The sequence below is a fragment of the Acinonyx jubatus genome, chromosome E2 (assembly GCF_027475565.1).
Source record: "Acinonyx jubatus isolate Ajub_Pintada_27869175 chromosome E2, VMU_Ajub_asm_v1.0, whole genome shotgun sequence".
Taxonomy (NCBI): Eukaryota; Metazoa; Chordata; class Mammalia; order Carnivora; family Felidae; genus Acinonyx; species Acinonyx jubatus.
Window position 1 is genome coordinate 53335869 of NC_069396.1, and position 19099 is coordinate 53354967.

The window sequence follows — 19099 nt, forward strand, 5'->3', positions numbered from 1 at the left end:
GGAACTGAGAGATCATGACCTGAATCAAAATCAAGCTTCGGCTGCTTAACCGACTGAGCTACCCAGGCGCCCCACGTCCGGGATTATTTATCCCATGTCGGGGTCCCAGAGAGAGAATCGTTGGGCCAGAGGAACATACACACTTTTAGGACGTGTGATACCTCTGGTGGGAGAGGCCAGGCCCCTTGTCTGTGCTCAGCGGCCGCTGCCGCTTCCTAAGGCTGATCAGACCCCCTGTCCCTCCCGCCCTCAGCCGCGCAGAAGCTGTGCCGCCTCCTGGGACTAGGGGTGACGGATTTCTCCCGCGCCCTGCTCACCCCCCGCATCAAAGTCGGCCGAGACTATGTACAGAAAGCGCAGACCAAGGAACAGGTGGGCGGGGCGCCGGGGGGCGGGGCGCCAGGGTCCTGGAGCTTTCAGCCGCTTATGCCGGGTTTTTCTTGCACTCAAACTTTTGCTGAGTGTTCGCTCTGTTACCGTCTCTGCTTCTGGTGCTGGGAATAAAAGTAGTAATGGAAACAGACCATGCCTTTGTGGAGCTCAGGCTGAAGTAGGAAACAGATCATTAAAAAAAAAAAATGCATAAACGGTGGGGCCTCCTATGAAGGAGGGGGTTTGGGGGGTCAGGGAAGTCCTCTATGAGGAGATGATGTTTGCGTTGAGACCGAGATGGTTCAAGGCAGAGGGAACAGCATGTGTAAAGGCCCTGGGGCTGGAACAGGGTTGGCGAATTGAGAACATGAAGGAGGTCAGTGAGGGTAGATAGCCAGGGCCAGGGAGGCAGAAGCTGCAGTCGGAGGGGTTGGAAGGGGATGGATTACACAGGGTGTTACACAGTAAGGAGGTGAGTTTTATTCTGAGTGCAGCGGGCCAGTGAGGGTTTAAGCCAGGGAGTGACTTGATTCGGTTTGTCTTTTATGAAGACCCTCTTGTCTACTGCATGGAGAATTGGACCCAGGGGGCTTGGGTGGGAGCAGGGGGACATGAGGAGGTTGCTGTCAGAGTTCAGGCGAGCGATGGGGGTGGGGGGATGGGGAGTGGGGCGAAGCGAGCCCATGTTAGAAGTTTCCAGAATCCAGCTTTTGGGCAGAGGTCTCTGACTGTCCCCAGGCTGGGAACTCGAATGAAGTACAATTGTGAAGACAGAAGGGGACACGAGGGCCAGAGATCAGAGCTCCCGCCGACCCAGGTTCCATCTCGGCTGAGGTCCTGTCGTTAGTACCATTTTACAGATGGAGAAACTGAGGCACAGAGAGGTTTATTCACATGCTTGAGGCCACACAGCTTCTAAGGGGCAGAGCCAGGATTCAAACCCGGGTTGTCGGCCTCCAGAGTCCACCTTTTGAACTCTCCCGATGCTGTTGAAATTCGTTCAGGGGTTGGGGGGGCGGGTTGATGACCTCACACGCCCCCAAGCGGTTCCCAGTGCCTGGCGCAGCGTGGGGGTCTGTACCGGTCGGTGTCATCGATTAACGTCATTGTTCTCCGTGAGCCGCGAGGGGGCCTGTCCATGTCAGTGTCTCCTTGCTGGCCCTGGGCTTGTTCTGGGGCAGTGGAAGGGGGACCAGGCCCTCACATGTGCCCTGCCCCACAGGCCGACTTCGCGCTGGAGGCCCTGGCCAAGGCCACCTATGAGCGCCTCTTCCGCTGGCTGGTCTTGCGCCTCAACCGTGCCCTGGACCGCAGTCCCCGCCAGGGCGCCTCCTTCCTCGGCATCCTGGACATCGCCGGCTTCGAGATCTTCCAGGTCTGCACCTGGGGCCAGGCTGGGGCCGGAGGGCTCCGTCACTCCGGCCCTGTCCTCCTCTCTTTGTGTCCCTGTCCCCCTCTCTCTGGGTGTCTTTCCACCAATCCTGGACCATCCCCCCCCCCCCCGTCTCTTTTCTCCTCCCTGTCTCTGTCTCCTCCCTTTCTCTTTTCTCTGTGCCCCCCCCGTCTTTGTCCTCCCCGTGTCTCTGTCCCCCTATCTCTGTTCCCTTACCCATCTCTGTCCCCCTCCTCACCTCTGTCTCCCAGTCTCTGTCCCCTCTGTCGGTATCCCCATTTCTGTCCCCCCATCTCTGTCCCACCCCCTGTCTCTGTCTCCCCCATCTCTGTCCTCCCCCCCAACTCTGTCCTCCTTGTCTTTGTACCCCCCGTCTCTGTCCCCTCATCCCTGTCCCCTATCCCTGTCCCCCATCCCTGTCCTCCTTGACTTTGTACCCCCGTCTCTGTCCCCCATCCCTATCCCCCATCCCTGTCCCCATCCCTGTCCCCCCATCCCTGTCTCCCCATCCCTGTCCCCCATCCCTGTTCCCATCCCTGTCCCCCATCCCTGTCCTCCTTGACTTTGTACCCCCGTCTCTGTCCCCCATCCCTATCCCCCATCCCTGTCCCCATCCCTGTCCCCCCATCCCTGTCCCCCCATCCTTGTCCTCCTTGTCTTTGTACCCCCGTCTCTGTCCCCCATCTCTGTCCTCCCATCCCTGTCCCCCCTTCCCTGTCCCCCATCCCTGTCCCCTCTCTCACTGGTCCCTTATCCTCCGCAGCTGAACTCCTTCGAGCAGCTGTGCATCAACTACACCAACGAGAAGCTGCAGCAGCTCTTTAACCACACGATGTTCGTGCTGGAGCAGGAGGAGTACCAGCGCGAGGGCATCCCCTGGACCTTCCTGGACTTCGGCCTCGACCTGCAGCCCTGCATCGACCTCATCGAGCGGCCGGTGAGCCTCAGGGCCCGCCCGCTGCCGCGTCCACTGCCGGGAGACAACCCCCCCCCCCCGCCCGCCCCCCTCCGCCTCCTGCCCCGCTGGGCCTCAGGCCTCTCCCTCAGTTAAGGACTCGCAGGCGCGCGGCCGCCGTGGGCCCCGCTTCCGCCCAGGCTCTGATCGACAGCCGTTCTCACGTGTGGCTTCCGTCCCCGTGCCCCTCACAAGAGCTACGAGTTAGCAGCAGCCTAAGTGTCCAGCATCCGGGGATCTGACGTCCTCTTCCCCTCCTGTGGACGGCTAGGCTAACCCCCCTGGACTCCTGGCCCTGCTGGACGAAGAGTGCTGGTTCCCGAAGGCCACGGACAAGTCCTTCGTCGAGAAGGTGGCGCAGGAGCAAGGAGGCCACCCCAAGTTCCAGCGGCCGAGGAACCTGCGGGACCAGGCCGACTTCAGTGTCCTGCACTATGCGGGCAAGGTTGGAGGCGGGGCGAGCCGTGAGGCTCGTGGGCGGGAGTGGGGACCACCAGGCTGCAGACCCGGCCGAGGGCAGGGGGAGAACGCGGGGGGAGGGGGGAGGGCAGGGGGGAGAGAGGGCAGGGGGGAGCAGGAACTGCCTGATGTCCTGACAGGGGCCAGGAAAACCCCAGGAGGACTGAGGACTCTGATGTAGGCAGCAATAGCTTCCTCAGGGCGCCTGGGTGGCTCCGTTGGTTAAGCGTCCGACTTCTGCTCAGGTCATGATCTCACGGTCCGTGAGTTCGAGCCCCGTGTCGGGCTCTGGGCTGACGGCTCAGAGCCTGGGGCCTGCTTCGGATTCTGTGTCTCCCTCTCTCTCTGCCCCTCCCCCTCTTGCACTCTGTCTCTGTCTCTGTCTCTCTCTCAAAAACAAACATAAGAAAAAAGAAAAGCTTCCTCAGGGAGGGGCTATTTACGATAGGTTTGGAGGGGTGGGTCCGAGTTCACTGAGAGGAGAAAGACAGACAGCATTTTATCCTCTCATTCGGCAAAGGTGTGCCTTCTGTGCTCAGCCCTGTGCCGAGCAAAGCTGGGGCCCCAGGGTGGACAGGGTCTCTGTCCTCGCACATCTCCTGCTCTGGGCGAGAGACAAGTACAGACCGTTAGGGGGTAAGGCGGGGGTGGGGGGGTGTTTAGTGAGGGCCGCGTAGGGCGGTGTGAAAGCCCAGCCGAGGAACGCCAGGGGCATTTCACAGAAGAGAGGCAGGCGTGATTGGAAATTGAAATCGGGGGTCCACAAACATTTTCTGTAAGTAGTTTTGGCTTTGTGGGCCAGTCTCGGCCACAGCTGCTCAGTTCTGCCATTGTAGTGTGAAAGACACAGCGGGTAACGCGTAAATGGATGCATAAAGGAAGGCTGTATTCCAACAAAACCTTATTTACAAAAACGCGACAGCCTGGATTTGGCCTGCGGGCCGTAGTTTGCCAATCCCTGGCCGAAATGACGAGAAACGGGGGGTGCCTGGGTGGCTCAGTCACTTGAGCGTCTGACTCTTGATTTTGGCTCTGGTTGTGATCCCAGGATCATGAGATCAAGGCCCATGTCTGGCTCCGTGCTGAGTGTGGAGCCTGCTTAAGATTCTCTCTCTCTCTCTCTCTCTCTCTCTCTCTCTCTCTCTTTCCCCCTCTCTCCCTCTCCTTCTATCCCTCTCCTGCTTGTGTTCTTTGGTCTCTAAAATAAAAGCAAAAAATTTAAGGGAAGCCTGGGTGGCTCAGTCGGTTAAGCGTCAGACTTTGGCTCAGGTCATGATCTCACGGTTTGTGGGTTCGAGCCCCGCGTCAGGCTCTGTGGTGACAGCTCAGAGCCTGGAGCCTGCTTCGGATTCTCTGTCTCCCTCTCTCTCTGCCTCTCCCCCACTCACGCTCTGTCTGTCTTTCTCTCAAAAATGAATAAGCATTAAGATTCTCTCTCTCTGTCTCTCTCTCTCTCCTTCTGCCCCTCTCCCACTCGTGCTCTTTTTGTCTCTAAAAAAGGGCAAAACATTAAAAAATAAATGAGGACTAACAGCCATCAAAGGATAGGTGAAGGCTGGGAAGGGCTGTCTGGGGGGGAAGGAACAGCATACGGAGGCTGGGAGACAGGAGACCTACGTGTTCTGTGTCCAGCACTCACTTCCTTTCCCAAACGTTGCCTGAGACCTCCGGTGTGCCCAGCCCTGTGCTGTGAGTCAGACCTGAATCCTGGCCTCAGGGGAGCCACTGTCTTTGGGGGGCGCACACGTGTGGGGAGTTGTGTGGGTCAAGACTCGGACTCTGAGAGCCTCAAAGCAAAGCCCTGAATACTCAGAAGGCGCCCGCCGTGTGAAACTCCGCGGTGATCAGGAATGGCAGGGGTAAACGCCGAAGTGGAAATGAACTTGCACGTTTGAGGAGCCGTGAGGAGGCTAGGGTGGCTGGAATAGAATGGATAAGGAAGAAGTGATGGCGGGCGAGGTCCTGGAGGTGGGACAGAGAACAGATGAGGAAAGTGAAGGGAGAGGGGCCAGGCAGGTGGAGGGTGCAGTTCTGGGCACAGACACTAGGTGGCACTGACGCTCTCTCATCTGTGGAGAGCCCTGGAGCTGGAGGTCTCCAGGGTTTCTGGGAGGTTCCTTGGGAAACTGGGAGAGCTGGTGAACCTGCGGGCTCACCACCTTCCTCTGCCTGACTTCGTCCAGGTGGACTACAAGGCCAATGAGTGGCTGATGAAAAACATGGACCCTCTGAACGACAACGTCGCAGCCCTGCTTCACCAGAGCACAGACCGGCTAACGGCAGAGATCTGGAAAGATGGTGAGGACCGTCATTTCCCCAGGCCCTGTCCCTGGAGCTCGGTGCATCCCTCTTCCCAGCCCACAGGGTGCACACCTTTGTTCTAGAGGCTAAGTTCTGAACGTGACTTGTCTGCTCAGACGCAGAAGTGAGGCAGGCAGGCCAGACGGTCTGACAGTAGCATTTCCAATCGGTGACTCGTTGATTGAATGATTGGCTGACTGCTACAAGCCAGCCTCATGCTCAGTGATAAAACACTCCTCCTTAACCAGAAACAGACGAGGATGCCCGTGGTCGCCACTGCTCTGAAACACGGTTTTGGCAATACTAGCCTATGCAATCAGACTGGAAAAAGAAATAACTGTATGAATGTTGTAAAGGAAGAGAGAAAGTCATTCATTGTAGATGGCCTGTGATCCCTAAGGAAAAAAAAAATCAGATTTGACTGAAAATTAATTCATCACATGAAGGAAACTCAGCAGGGTGGTGTTTTACAGATTAGTCACCTTTTAGGCTTTGCTTTCTGCACTCTCACAAAGTTCCCTTCAGGGCCCCAGGGAAGAACAACGGACTGAGATGAAGATTTTGCAAAGCTTTCCTCCTCCAACAAGGCCCCTGTGGGTTTGGTCATCAGTCTTTTTGGAATGACCCTTCTGGGAGGCACGGGCAGAAAAAGTATGAGACCCCATACCTTTCCAAGCCTTGTTTGCCACTTCCCCTCCTTAGAGGAGACATGATTTTCACAACCGACAAAACCAGCATCCTGGGTTTTCCCCCCGATTCAAGGCGTCCAGGGTCTGTCCATTTGCTGACGCCTTTTACTGAAATGAAAAGCAAAGTTGTAATTGCTAGCCCACGCAATTAGACAAGAGAACAAAATAAGCAAGATGAATGGTTCCCAAATGGACTCACAGAACTAGAAGAGTGTGAGGTGCCTTGATGTTATGAGGTGATTTTAGACAGAGGAATTTGAGGTTTGTGTCTTCTGTGGTTTGTACAAGAGGGACTGAAAAGTAGTGCTTGATGTTCACTAACAGAACCAGATTCTGCTATGAGAATCATCTCCTCAGAAAATCCCCACCACACACACACTTCTTTAATATCTGTGTCCCCTTTATGGACACATCATGCCCCACCCCCACCCCCACCGTGATCCCTCACATGCCCCATCTCATATGAGCCTGGCTCTCCAGGAATTCCAAGAGAGAAGCGGAAGCTGTGTCCTTGTCTCCAACCCGGTACAGTGTTCCTTCCTCCACAACTCTCCTGAACAAAGCAGGTCAGAGCAGCCCAGATTCAAGGAGCTGCAAGTCACAGGAGGGACAGGGAACTGGGGCCCTCGTGCATCAATCTCTACTACGGCTGTCCTGAGCCCAGAGTTGGGTGCCCAGCATCCTGGGAGCCCAGGGGGAAAGCTCTCCTCAGAGAGACCAATGCAACAAGCTAGGAAGGAGCATTGAGTTAGTCCTTGAGCTTCCTGGCAGCCAGGGCAAAAAGGGATACCTAATAAAGCAGATACAGATTTAACCTCTAGGGAAAGAGATTTTTTATCTCCTTGGCATTGAATTCCCACAAAGGACGGTCATCCTTCCGGTCATCGTCATGCCCTCAATGGGTAGACACAAAGGTGAACAGGACAGTCGCCCTAGCTTTAAAAGTTCATGGCCAACATTCAAGTTTTTCCTCCCGCTTTGCCCTGTGCTGTTGACTAATAATGCTCTCTTTTTCTCTTGCCACCTTCTCTCCCTCCTCCCTTCTCTTGCTGTTCCCATTGCATCTCCCACCCCTCATCACTCTGCCTCCCCCCTCCATCTGTCCTCACCCCCCAGAACATGGGGGCTTCCAGCAATTCCCTTTCCTTGGCTCCTTCCCACCGTCACCCCCAGGATCTTCAGGGAGGCTCAGCTCTGCCATTTCTCCGTCAGGGGGTGGGTGTTGCTGTGCACCGACGGGTGAGATTTGCCGGATGAAGAGGGTGGGCCTGTTGGACCGGGTACCTGACTTTGAACATCTGTCCCCTCTCCTCTGTGCGGGGGACTCTCGCTCTCCTTCCTTGTCGCCTCCCTCAGCAGTTTCCAGACTCTTTGTAGCCACACGACGCCTTCTAATTAAACCGCATGTAAAAGTACAAGCCTCTTGGTAACACCAGCTGGTATTTACTGAGCATGTACTACGTGCCGTGTGCTGTGCAGAGCCTGTTTACAATTACTAACACCTAGAACCCTCTGAACAGGGGCGCCTGGTGGCTCAGTAGGTTAAGCGTCCTACTCTTGATTTCAGCTCAGGTCATGGTCTCACGGTTTCGTGAATTCAAGCTCCATGCCGGGCTCTGTGCTGACAGTGTGGACCCTGCTTGGGATTCTCTCTCTCTCTCTCTCTCTCTCTCTCTCTCTCTCTCTCTCTCCTCCCCTCCTCCCCCACTCACACTGTCTGTCTCTCTGAAAGTTAATAAATAAACTTAAAAAAAAAAAAAAAAAAAAGGATCCTCCGAACAACCCAACGAGGCAGGTGTTAGTGCTATTATCCCCATCATACAGATGAGAAAGCACAGAGAGGTTAAGACACCTGCCTGAGGTCACACAGACAGTAAAGGACAGAGCTGGGATTTGAACCCAAGACATCCCAGGGCCTCTGCTCTCATCTGTGCTGTAAGAACTTAATTACCATTTTGATAACAGCTGGGAGCATGGCGGTGAGAGGGAATGTTGAACCTGGGTAGGAAAAGGCCATAGGTGAGCCCCCACTTGTGCACCAAGCCCTGCCCTAAGCGAAGATTATCTGGTTGACCCCTGATGACCCTCATTGCTGAGGACTACAGGACATCAGAGTCTGCCCCCGCCGCAGGTCCCTGAGAAAGGAGGCGTGACTTCAAACAGAATTCGAGGGGCACGTGGGTGATTCAGTCGGCTAAGCATCCGACTTTGGCTCAGGCCATGATCTCGCGGTCCCTGGGTTCAGGCCCCGTGTTGGGCTCTGTGCTGACAGCTCGGAGCCTGGCGCCTGCTTCGGATTCTGGGTCTCCCTCTCTCTCTGTCCATGCCCCACTCACTCTCTCTCTCTCTCTCTCAAAAATAAAAATAAAAATAAACATTAAAAAACCCCACAGAATTCGAGATGAAGGAGTGGGGATTTCTCACTAGCTGAAGTGACGCCACCAAATGACAAAAGAGAGAAGAGTCACCATGAAATCAGGCCTTTTTGGAAAAATGGTTCATGCGGAGAGTGTCTGTGTGCTTTTAAATATCGCACAGAAAAGCTGGGCTTTATTACGTCCTCAGTGGGACATCGTGTTAAGTTCCTAAAACTGCGGCCATGCTGAGTGCGCTGTTTCCCTCTCTGTGCCTCGGTTTCCTCGCCTGTAAAATGGGAACGATTCTTACAGGCTTATAAACGAGAAGGCATATATAAAGCGCTTCGAGTGGGCCTGGCAGAGAGAACGTGCCAAGTAAGCATATGCCATTGTCATGACCACTTTTTGATAAGGAACAGTGGAGATCATTCCTCGAGAAGAAGAGCGGTCAGAGGCCAGGTTTCCAGTGGACTCTCACTGCCTGGGTTCGAATCCTAGATCTGCTCTTTCTCAGCTGTGTGACCTGACTTCCACCTTTCTGAGTTTACACATCAGTCCAATGGGGCTGCAAATACCTACCTTACCGGTGTTTCATATGTAAACTGCCAGGTCCTATAAATGACAAGACCCTTGAACTTTGACTTAAAACAGTGCACCTAAAACTGACCGCTGACCCGCTTCTTTCTCTACATCTGTTTCCTCTCCCCGTAGTGGAGGGCATCGTGGGGCTGGAGCAGGTGAGCAGCCTTGGGGATGGCCCACCCGGCGGCCGCCCCCGCCGGGGCATGTTCCGAACAGTGGGACAGCTCTACAAGGAGTCCCTGAGCCGCCTCATGGCCACACTCAGCAACACCAACCCTAGCTTCGTCCGCTGTATCATCCCCAACCATGAGAAGAGGGTGAGTGACCGGCCTGGGGACGGGGCGGGGGCAGCGCTGGCATTGGGTAAAGGCGAGGCCACTGAACCCGGTTGGAGCCACGTCTGGTCCCAGGCTCGCCTCCGACTGGCTGTGTGACCTTGAGCGAATTCCTTTCCCTCCCAGGCTCAGTGCTCTGTTAGGAAAATTCATTCTTCAGTGGGACTTAAATTTTATTGAGCACCTACTAAGTGCAGGGTATTGGGGATACTGGAGAGAGAAAAGTGCAGCCAACCCCTACTCTCACAATCTAATGGGGAGCCCAGACACTCGACTGACCACTCACGATAAATGGCCAGTTGAATTTGTAGGGGAAGTAAGTATCACCTAAGGTGAAGTCAGCAAAGCCTCCCTGGAGGAGGTGGTGACTGAGGTGGGATGAGCTTGTGCAAAAGCCCAGTGGGAGGTTGAGGCATGAAAGGTACAAGGGATGGAAAGCAGGCTGTTGGGGCTGGGGGCATCACGGAGGTGTGGGGAGACCATGTCTGGCTTCGTAGGCCACCCAAAGGTTTTCTTGTTAGGAAAGTCAGGGAAGGGGCCCTGCAGGGAAGGGTCAACATGAGTGGAAAACAAGAACACAAAATGAGGGGTGCCTGGGGGGCTCAGTTGGTTAAGCATCCAGCTTCGGCTCAGGTCAGGATCTCGTGGTTCATGAGTTCAGGCCCCGCATCCGGCTCTACACTGACAGGGCAGAGGCTGTTTGGGATTCTCTCTCTCCCTCTCTCTCTACCCCTGTCCTGCTCTCACTCTCTCTCTCTCTATCAAAATAAATAAGTAAACTTAAAAAAAAAAAACACACAAATGAGGTTCCGTCCTCAGAAACTAGGAACTGTAGTTACTGTGTGTGTGTGTGTGTGTGTGTGTGTGTGTGTGTGTGTGTGTGTGTATCTCCTGTCTGCAAATACTGTTATTTTATCGAATCTAAGACACATTTATTTCTCACACTTTAGCATCTCTGAAATTGGGCATGTGGTTTCCAATCAGTAGCCTGGCAGAGGTTAATTGATAGGAGTTTTTCTTTCTTGGTGGTACAACAGCGTGTTTGGCGATTGAAGGTGGCTTATATTTGGTGAAATACATAGTACATAGAGTCACCCATTTCTCCGAGGGGACCTGGTTCTTTTTAGCGAATGGTGCTTAGAGTCTACGATGTGGGTGCTAGGTGGGGCTTCTGGGTGGCTCAGCTGGTTAACTGTCTGACTTCAGCTCAGATCATGATCTCTCCGTTTGTGAGTTCGAGCCCCATGTCAGGCTCTGCAGTGACATCTCAGAGCCTGGAGCCTACTTCGGATTCGGTCTCTCTCTCTCTCTCCTTCCCCCACTTGTGCTCTCTCCATCAAAAGTAAATAAATACACATTAAATGAAAAAAAAAACAAAAAAGATGTGGGTGCTAGGTATACTCAGCCGTATCAAGGTGCTTCCAGAACCTCTCAGCAAATAGCTGTGTATATACACACAAATGCATATACATACATACACACACGTAAACGCATGTACTCACATATATATATACACACACATAAAAATTTTTTTAAGTGTTTATTTTCTGAGACAGAGCAGCAGAGGGGCAGAGAGAGAGGGAGACACAGAATCCAAAGCAGGCTCCGGGCTCTGAGCCGTCAGCACAGAACCCAACGCGGGGCTCGAACTACGGACCGAGAGATCAGGACCTGAGCTGAGGTCGGACGCTTAACGGACTGAGCCACCCACGTGCCCCTTCATGTTTATTCTTGAGAGAGAGAGAGAGAAGGGAGACACAGAATCCAAGGCAGGCTCCAGGCTCTGAGCTGTCAGCACGCAAGTCGGACACAACCGACTGAGTCACCCAAGAGCCCCGATACACGCACATTTTTTTAAGTAAACTCTGCCCCCAACATGGGGCTTGAACTCATGACGCCGAGATCAACAGTTGCACGTTCCGTCAACTGAGCCCACCAGGCACCCCTGGATATAAACATTTACATCTATATTTACTTATATAAGTATCCTTACATATGGAACTCTGAGTTCACACCAGTGTCATGTTCTAGTTCAACATCACAGAGTTCAGGGTCTCTTTTTCCTCGTGCAAATTTGTACCTGTGTGTGTGTGTGTGTGACAGTGAGAAATTGGGTTCCTACAAAATACTGTATATTTACATGTTTTCTCGGTCTCTTTTAATGTAATCCACCTCCCCAACTCCAATCTGCCAAATAGTTTGTCAAAGGAGGGGCTGGAGGGAGGCATGAAGAGAACACAATATTAATGTGAGACCGTCCACTATATCATTTTCAACTTACTGGTCTTTCCAGCTATTTCCTTGGGGCTGTTTTGATGGTGAGACAGTCAACTAAGATGGCTTAAGCACACATGAGGATGTATAAACTACCTAATTGAAATCCCAAGGTTGGGTTCAGTGACAGCTGGATCCAGGTGCTCCAACTGTGATGTCAGGGATTTTTCCCTTGCTTAGCTCTGCGTGGTCTTCACTCTGAAGCAATCTCATTCTCTTTCTTTCTTTCTCTTACTCCCCTCAGGACGGCAAGGCAGCCCCCAGTAGCTCCAAACTTTCATTCTCCTAGTTCAGCAACCCTGGAGGAGAAAGAGAGTCTCTTGTCCCGTGGCCTCATGGGTCCAAGATGGGTCTTGCGCTCACTCCTGAGCCGCTCACTGTGATTGATCAGCCCTGGGTCACGTGACCGTGCATGGAGCCAGGGTGGGCTAGCCCTAGCCACTCATGGACCGAGAGCAGCAGAGGAGACAAAGCTCTCTCCCACGGGAGTGCAGCCTATTGCCAAGGAATAGGGGACACGTAATAATAAAGAGAAACTGCCTTTTTCCAGAACGTAAGCAATCTGAGGGCAGAGGCTTTTACCTCCTTTTTCACTGTTGAGTCCCCAGTGCCTAGAGCAGTGCTTGGCACACAGTGGATATTCAATAAATGTTTGACAGATGCACAAATATTAGATATTTAGGCTGCTTAGATGGCCCTAGAAAAAGATCCAGAATGACGATTCTTATGGTTTAATTCTTACCACCCCCCCCCCCCCCCCCCCAGAGATCCAGATTCTACCCTGTGCTGTAGCCAGGACATTCGTTGTTTTTTTTTGGCAATTTTTTTGGTAAGCTTCCCAGAGAGTGCCAGCGTATAGCCAGAGTTGAGAACAGGTGATCTAGAAGGTTCTATAAGAAACTGGGGACTCTGTGGCTCGCTCTGGGGGCCTGGGCAAAGCAAGGCAAGAGTTCTCTTTTAGAATGTAGAGTTTGGGGGTTCCCCGGGTGGCTCAGTCGGTTGAGCGTCTGACTCTTGCTTCCAACAAGAATGATCCTGCGGTTGTGGGGTCAAGCCCCACGTGGGGCTCCGTGCTGAGTGTGGAGCCCGCCTGGGATTCTCTCTCTGTCTCCCTCTGCCCCTCTCCCCTGCTCACTTGCGCTGTCTCTCAGAAACAAAGAAATAAAAAATAAAAATAGAATGTAGAGTTCGAATTTTCAAATGGTTTAGATTTTCTAGAAGCAATTAAAAAAAAGGAAAGAAAAAGCAACAAAAGTTAGCTACCCCCAAATAATGATGTAAGGGTTTTTTTTTAATGTTTATTTATTTTGAGGGGGAGGGGCATGGAGGGAGAGAGAGAGAGATTGATTGAGATTGGGAGAGAGAATCCCAGGCAGGGCCTGCCCTGTCGTCTCAGAGCCCAGGTGGGGTTGGATCCCAGAAACCATGAGATCATGAGTGGAAATCAAAATGCGGGATGCTCAACCGACTGCGCCCCTGATGTTGGGTTTTATTCAACTCATCACCTTCCTGGGGAGGCCGGTCCCCGACTATGCTCCGGGCAAATTCACCACTCCCCGCCCGTCCTCCGGGCTGCTCTTTTCTCCTTAGCACTTAACGTTTTATTTTTCCCCCGTACTGAGTAGGGATTGATTTCTTGACCTCGTTTATCGTCGGCCTCTCCCGCTGGTCGAGCCCCCCCCCCCCCCCCCACCGGCCGGCATTTCTAAACCGGCACGCGTAGGTGCTCAGTACATTCTAGGTTCAACCATATGAAATCGCCAACCGTTTCTGAGCCGGTGTCTTGGGGGGCTGGCCCCCCGTGTCCCCCGACGGCTGCGGGCCCGCGAGTGGCGCCCCCGTGTGGCCGCCGCCGACGCCGCGTGTCCGTGTCCGCTCTCCGCAGGCCGGGAAGCTGGAGCCTCGGCTGGTGCTGGACCAGCTGCGCTGCAATGGGGTCCTGGAGGGCATCCGCATCTGCCGCCAGGGCTTCCCCAACCGCATCCTCTTCCAGGAGTTCCGGCAGCGGTGAGTGCGATGGGGTGGCGGTGGGGCGGGGTTCGGGTCTGGAGGCCACCGTGTCTGCACCCACATCCCCCCTACCGGCTACTTCTGAGCCTGGGGACTCTGGGCAAGTTCCTCTGGTTCCTGTTCTCAGCTTTCTCCTCCATGGAATGGGAGAGCGTTCTCAGCTTTCCCTCAGGATGGCATACCCTCCCCCCCCCCCCACCAGTGCCTTCCCTAAAAGCATAGAGCCTTATGTTAAGTTGCAATGGTTATGATACGTTGCCATGTTGCCATCAGCGTGGGGCAATCTGCATTTCTTTACAAATGCAATAGAACGGGACAGAACAGAAAATATTGGCATGTAAGAAGCCAGTAATCCAGGGGCGCCTGGGTGGCCCAGATTCTTCTTGGTTTCCCCTCAGGTCATGATCTCAGGGCTGGTGACATCCAGCCCTGAGGGAGGCTCTGTGCTGACAGTGGGGAGCCTGCCTCAGATTCTCTCTGCCTCCCTCCCTCCCCCGCCCCTTGTCTACCCCTCTCCCCAGCTCACGCCCTCTCTCTCTCTCTAAAAAAAAAAATACAGTAAATATTGTAACATAAATTACACTTCACACAAGCTGTATACAGCAGCACCATTACAAAGAGCAGAATGTGAGGCTTCTCCACAATTTAAAATTATCCAGTAGCGATATTTCTAATAATAAAAAGAAACAGGTGGGGCGCCTGGGTGGCTCAGTCGGTTAAGCGTCCGACTTCAGCTCAGATCACGATCTCACGCTCCTTGAGTTTGAGTTCGAGCCCCGCGTCGGGCTCTGGGCTGATGGCCCAGAGCCTGGAGCCTGCTTCCGATTCTGTGTCTCCCTCTCTCTCTGCCCCTCCCCCGTTCATACTCTGTCTCTCTCTCTGTCTCAAAAATAAAATAAATGTTAAAAAAAAAAAGAAACAGGTGAAATTAATGTTACCAAGATATTTTATTTAGTCCGGTTACATCTAAGGTACTAGATAATTTTAACATGAATCAATATAAAAACGTGGTAGTGAAATACTGTGCATTCTTTTTTTTTCTACCAAATCTGCGAAATACGGTGTGTGCCTTAAGTTCGGATGCTCTGAAATGTAGTCCTAGCAAAACAGTGAAGTTGCGTTTAACAGAAAAATAGTTTACGCCGCTTCAGCTTTTTTTTTTTTAAATTTTCATAATTTGTTTTGAGAGAGAGAGTGCGTGCAAGCAGGCAAAGGCCAGAGAGAGGAAGAGACAGAATCCCAAGCAGCTTCTGCAGCGTCAGCGCCCAGCCGGGTCTAGAGCTCACGAACCGTGAGATCGTGACCTGAGCCAAAACCAAGAGGTGGACAACCAACTGAGCCCCCCGGGCGCCCCTACACTGCTTCAGTTTTCAAATTTAAATTCCACTTAAATACAGTGAAAAACCCCCCCGTTCCTCAGGGTGCCTGCGTGGCTCAGCGGGTTAAGCATCTGACCCTTGGTTTCGGTTCAGGTCATGACCTCACCGTCGTGAGATCGAGCTCCCCATTGGGCTCCTCGCAGCACGGAGCCTGCTTGGGATTCTCTCTCTCCCTTTCTGCCCCTCCCCTGCTTTCTCTCTCTCAAAAAATAAACTTAAAAAAAATATATATATATATATATATAAAACATACATTATGTCCATGATATTCGTTTATGTGTATACATATTGTATATATAATGTGTATTTTTTTTTTTATGAAATATTGAGATCCAGGGAAGGGCACAGCAGGGGAAAGGCTCTGAAGACAGACATGAATGTGTTTATGAAACGTATCCTGCTTTATTCTCAGTTGCTAAGTTCCCACTTAGAAGTTGGGAAGACCGTGCAGTAGGGCACTTAGCTCAGGGCCTGACAAACAATACATATTTCAAAGCAGCAAGCTGTTTGTTATTCGCAGTTGCCCGGGGAGATCCGCTGGCCGGGCGGTGAAACCCTCCCGATCAGCACGTGGCGGATGTCCACCAGGTGGCGCTCTTACTGCCAGTGCTGTCGGTGGTAACGCCCTCCGCCCCGTGGGCGCTGCTCTGTAAATGTAATTTAGTTGGCTTTTCTTACTGTCCCTGTTGTTATCGCTGTCGGTGCCTCCGAGCCCAGCCCCGAGCCATGGCGGGAGTTCATTGACACCTGGCTGTAACCCACCCCCCCCTGCAGGTACGAGATCCTGACGCCCAATGCCATCCCCAAGGGCTTTATGGATGGGAAACAGGCCTGCGAGAAGATGGTGAGTGTCGGGCGTTGCCTGGGGATGCAGGTGTGGATGTGTGCATGTGCGGGGTCCCAGGTGGTGGAAGAGGGGGTCCGGGACCTCCCCCCATCGCCCCTCCTCTTTGTCACCCCTCACAGATCCAGGCCCTAGAACTGGACCCCAACCTCTACCGTGTGGGACAGAGCAAGATCTTCTTCCGGGCAGGGGTCCTGGCCCAGCTGGAAGAGGAACGGGACCTGAAGGTCACAGACATCATCGTGTCCTTCCAGGCAGCTGCCCGGGGTTACCTAGCTCGCAGGTAGGGCACCACGCCATCTCCCGGGGCAGGGAGGGGTTGACCAGACGGCTCCAGGTGTCGGGGCCTCCAACAGGGCAGAAGGGCTGAGAAACAAAGAGGGATAGAGTCACCAGATGCCCGGGCTTTTCGATTCTGCAGTCCCTGAGGGCCCCGACAGGCCAGGTCCAGTGCAGAGCGGTGCTCGGGACACGGAGAAGATCTAGGCTTGGCCATAGGGTGACCGACCAGCCTGCTTTGCCCGAGACTGGAGGTTCCCCAGGATGTGTGATTTTCAGTGCAAAAACAAAGAAAGCCCCAGGTGAACCGGGTCACAGCGGTCACCCTACTGGCCAGTGCCTCGGGGGACCCCAGTCTGGAGTGGGGGAGACCTACCAGGGCACAGAGCGTCACAGTCTGGAGTGGGATGTGCTTCGATGGGGGTCATACAAGTGCCGTGTGCAGACCCAGCTGTATGCCAGGATGCCTCCGGGTCACCCTGGATGACCAGGCAGGTGAATGAGGATGGGAAAGGTGCTCCAGGCATGAGCGACAGCTTGTGCAGAGACCCAGTGACATGAGAGTGTGATGTGTTTCAGGAGCGCAAAAAGTTTGCAGGAGTCTCCTTCCCCCTTGAAACGGCCCAGAGGGAGGATCAGACAATAAGGGACTCCCCAGACACCAGGCTGTGGGGCGGGGGGCTTGTCCAGGGATGCTGGGGAGCCGTGGGAGGGCTAGGAAGAGAGAAGGGATGGGTAAGCTCTGGGTGACGAAAGATCCCTTGGGAGGCATTTTGGGGATGGGCTGGAGGCAAGAGATTGGAGGCTGGGAGGTTGGGGGAAGGGTCCAGGTGGGGGAAGAGGAGGCCTGTCTGTGCAGACAGAGAGGCGGGGACAGAGCAGAGAGAGTCAAGGGCAGAAGGACCGACAAACTGTACACAGATCTGCCAATGAGAGAACGGTGCTTGCATACAGTAGGCACTTAATAATGGTTGACTAACGGGGATGCCAGGGTGGCTCAGTCGGTTACGCATCCGACTTTTGATTTCGGCTCAGGTTATGATCTCGCGGCTTCGTGAGTTCAAGCCCCGCATCAGGCTCTGCGTTGGCAGCGTGGAGCCTGCTCGGGATTCTCTCCCTCCCTCTGTCTGCCCCTCCCTCAAAATAAATTTTAAAACATTTATTTTTTTATGCTGTCTCTGTCTCAAAGTAAATTTAAAAAACTAATATGGTTGACTAATTGAAGGGAGCTTTGCTCTCTTGCTAAGGGGACAGGCCTGTAGGGGCCGAGCTTTCACTCTCCCACTTGGCCGTCTCCCCACCCAGAGCCTTCCAGAAGCGGCAGCAGCAGCAGAGTGCCCTGAGGGTCATGCAGCGGAACTGTGCGGCTTACCTCAAGCTGAGACACTGGCAGTGGTGGCGGCTCTTCATCAAGGTGAGGGCACCTGGGGAAGTGGCCTGAGCAGCAAGGAGACAGGACCGTGGGGCCAAGCCTGCTTGGGAAAGTGGCCTTCCATGTTTGGGCCTCGGCTTTCTGTATCTGTAAAATGGGATCCATCGGCCCAACCTTTGTTAGCCAGGATTCTTTGGGTGGCAGGTGACCAAGAATAAAAAAATCTGACTCAAACCAGCAGAGATAAAAGATTCAGGACAGCTTCAGGATCCAGGGCTGAGCTGGGGGGTCCCGAAGGCTCCCCGCCCCAGAATCAGTGATTCACTGGAAGGACTCACAGGACTTAGAGAAGCTATTTATTACACATATGGTTCCGGTTTGTTACTGTGAAAGGAAAGGGACTAAAGTCAGCAAAGGGAAAAGGTGCACAGAACAGAGCTCAGGAGAGACCAGGCACAAGCTTCCAGTTGTTCTCTGTGGACAGTGCTTACTTCTTCCAGAAACAGCGTGTGACACACATATGGGCTGTTGCCGACCAGGAAAGCTCTCCCGAGCCTCAGTGTCCGCGGTTGAGATTGGGGGGGGGTGAGTCTCATCGGCATGGCTGACCCTCCGTGTGGTTGACCTTAGTTACCCAGTCTCCAGCCCCTCCAGAGGTCAAGTTTATACCATGTGGCCCAAGACCCCCAGGTAACAAAGTCACTCTTATCAGTCAGAATATTCCAAGAGCTTGCAGATTATCTTCCAGGAGCCAGGCAGGGGCCAGTCCTTTCAAACTCGTGCGTAGGGTTTGGACAACCCAGGCCTGCTGAGCCAACCCTTTATTGCACAAGGGCCCGAATAAAGATGTCAGGTATGTGACATCCTGTGCCTCCCAGTTGGCTTTTCCTCCATGATGATCTCCTGCAGACTTTTCCACGTGGGGGCCACCAGCAGATTGAGACTTGTCCCCCAACCAGCTAGGCCACTGTGGTCCTTTCTTACCGCAGATCTCCAGAGTTTGACTCGCCCTTGGATGGCTGGAGTCATGTGACCACCCCAGAACTCACCACTACACATCAGCCTGCTTGGGATTCTCTCTCTCTCTCTCTCTCTCTCTCTCTCTCCCTCTCCCTCTCCCTCTCTCCCTTTCTCCCTCTCTCCCTCTCTCTCCCTTTCTCTGTGCCCCTCCCCTGCTTGTGCTCTCTCTCTCTCTCAAAAATAAATAAATAGGGGTGCCTGGGTGGCTCGGTTGATTAAACGTCTGACTTTGGCTCCAGGTCATGATCTCACAGCTTGCGGGTTCGAGCCCCATGTTGGGCTCTATGCTGACAGCTCAGAGCCTGGAGCCCGCTTCGGATTCTGTGTCTCCCTCCCTCTCTCTCTCTGCCCCTCCCCTGCTCTCTCTCTGTCTCTCGCTCTCTCTCAAAAATGAATAAACATTTTAAAAATTTAAAAATGAATAAGCATTAAAAAAGAAAATGATTTCTAAAAATTATGAGTATAAAATTACAGCCGT

At 53.4% G+C, this 19099-nt stretch overlaps 1 protein-coding gene across 5 annotated transcripts in view; it reads left to right on the forward strand.

The window, feature by feature from the left end:
• The window catches only part of MYH14 (myosin heavy chain 14), a 102520-nt gene that overhangs the window by 44469 nt on the left and 38952 nt on the right, over positions 1 to 19099 (forward strand). For all 5 annotated transcript variants that reach the window (XM_053210909.1, XM_027037024.2, XM_053210912.1 and 2 more), the window contains 10 exons: positions 254 to 372; positions 1595 to 1747; positions 2529 to 2702; positions 2992 to 3165; positions 5363 to 5477; positions 9238 to 9425; positions 13603 to 13724; positions 15881 to 15950; positions 16073 to 16233; positions 17535 to 17643. In XM_053210909.1, coding sequence (XP_053066884.1) covers positions 254 to 372; positions 1595 to 1747; positions 2529 to 2702; positions 2992 to 3165; positions 5363 to 5477; positions 9238 to 9425; positions 13603 to 13724; positions 15881 to 15950; positions 16073 to 16233; positions 17535 to 17643 — 1385 coding nt within the window. The remainder of the gene's footprint in view (positions 1 to 253; positions 373 to 1594; positions 1748 to 2528; positions 2703 to 2991; positions 3166 to 5362; positions 5478 to 9237; positions 9426 to 13602; positions 13725 to 15880; positions 15951 to 16072; positions 16234 to 17534; positions 17644 to 19099) is intronic.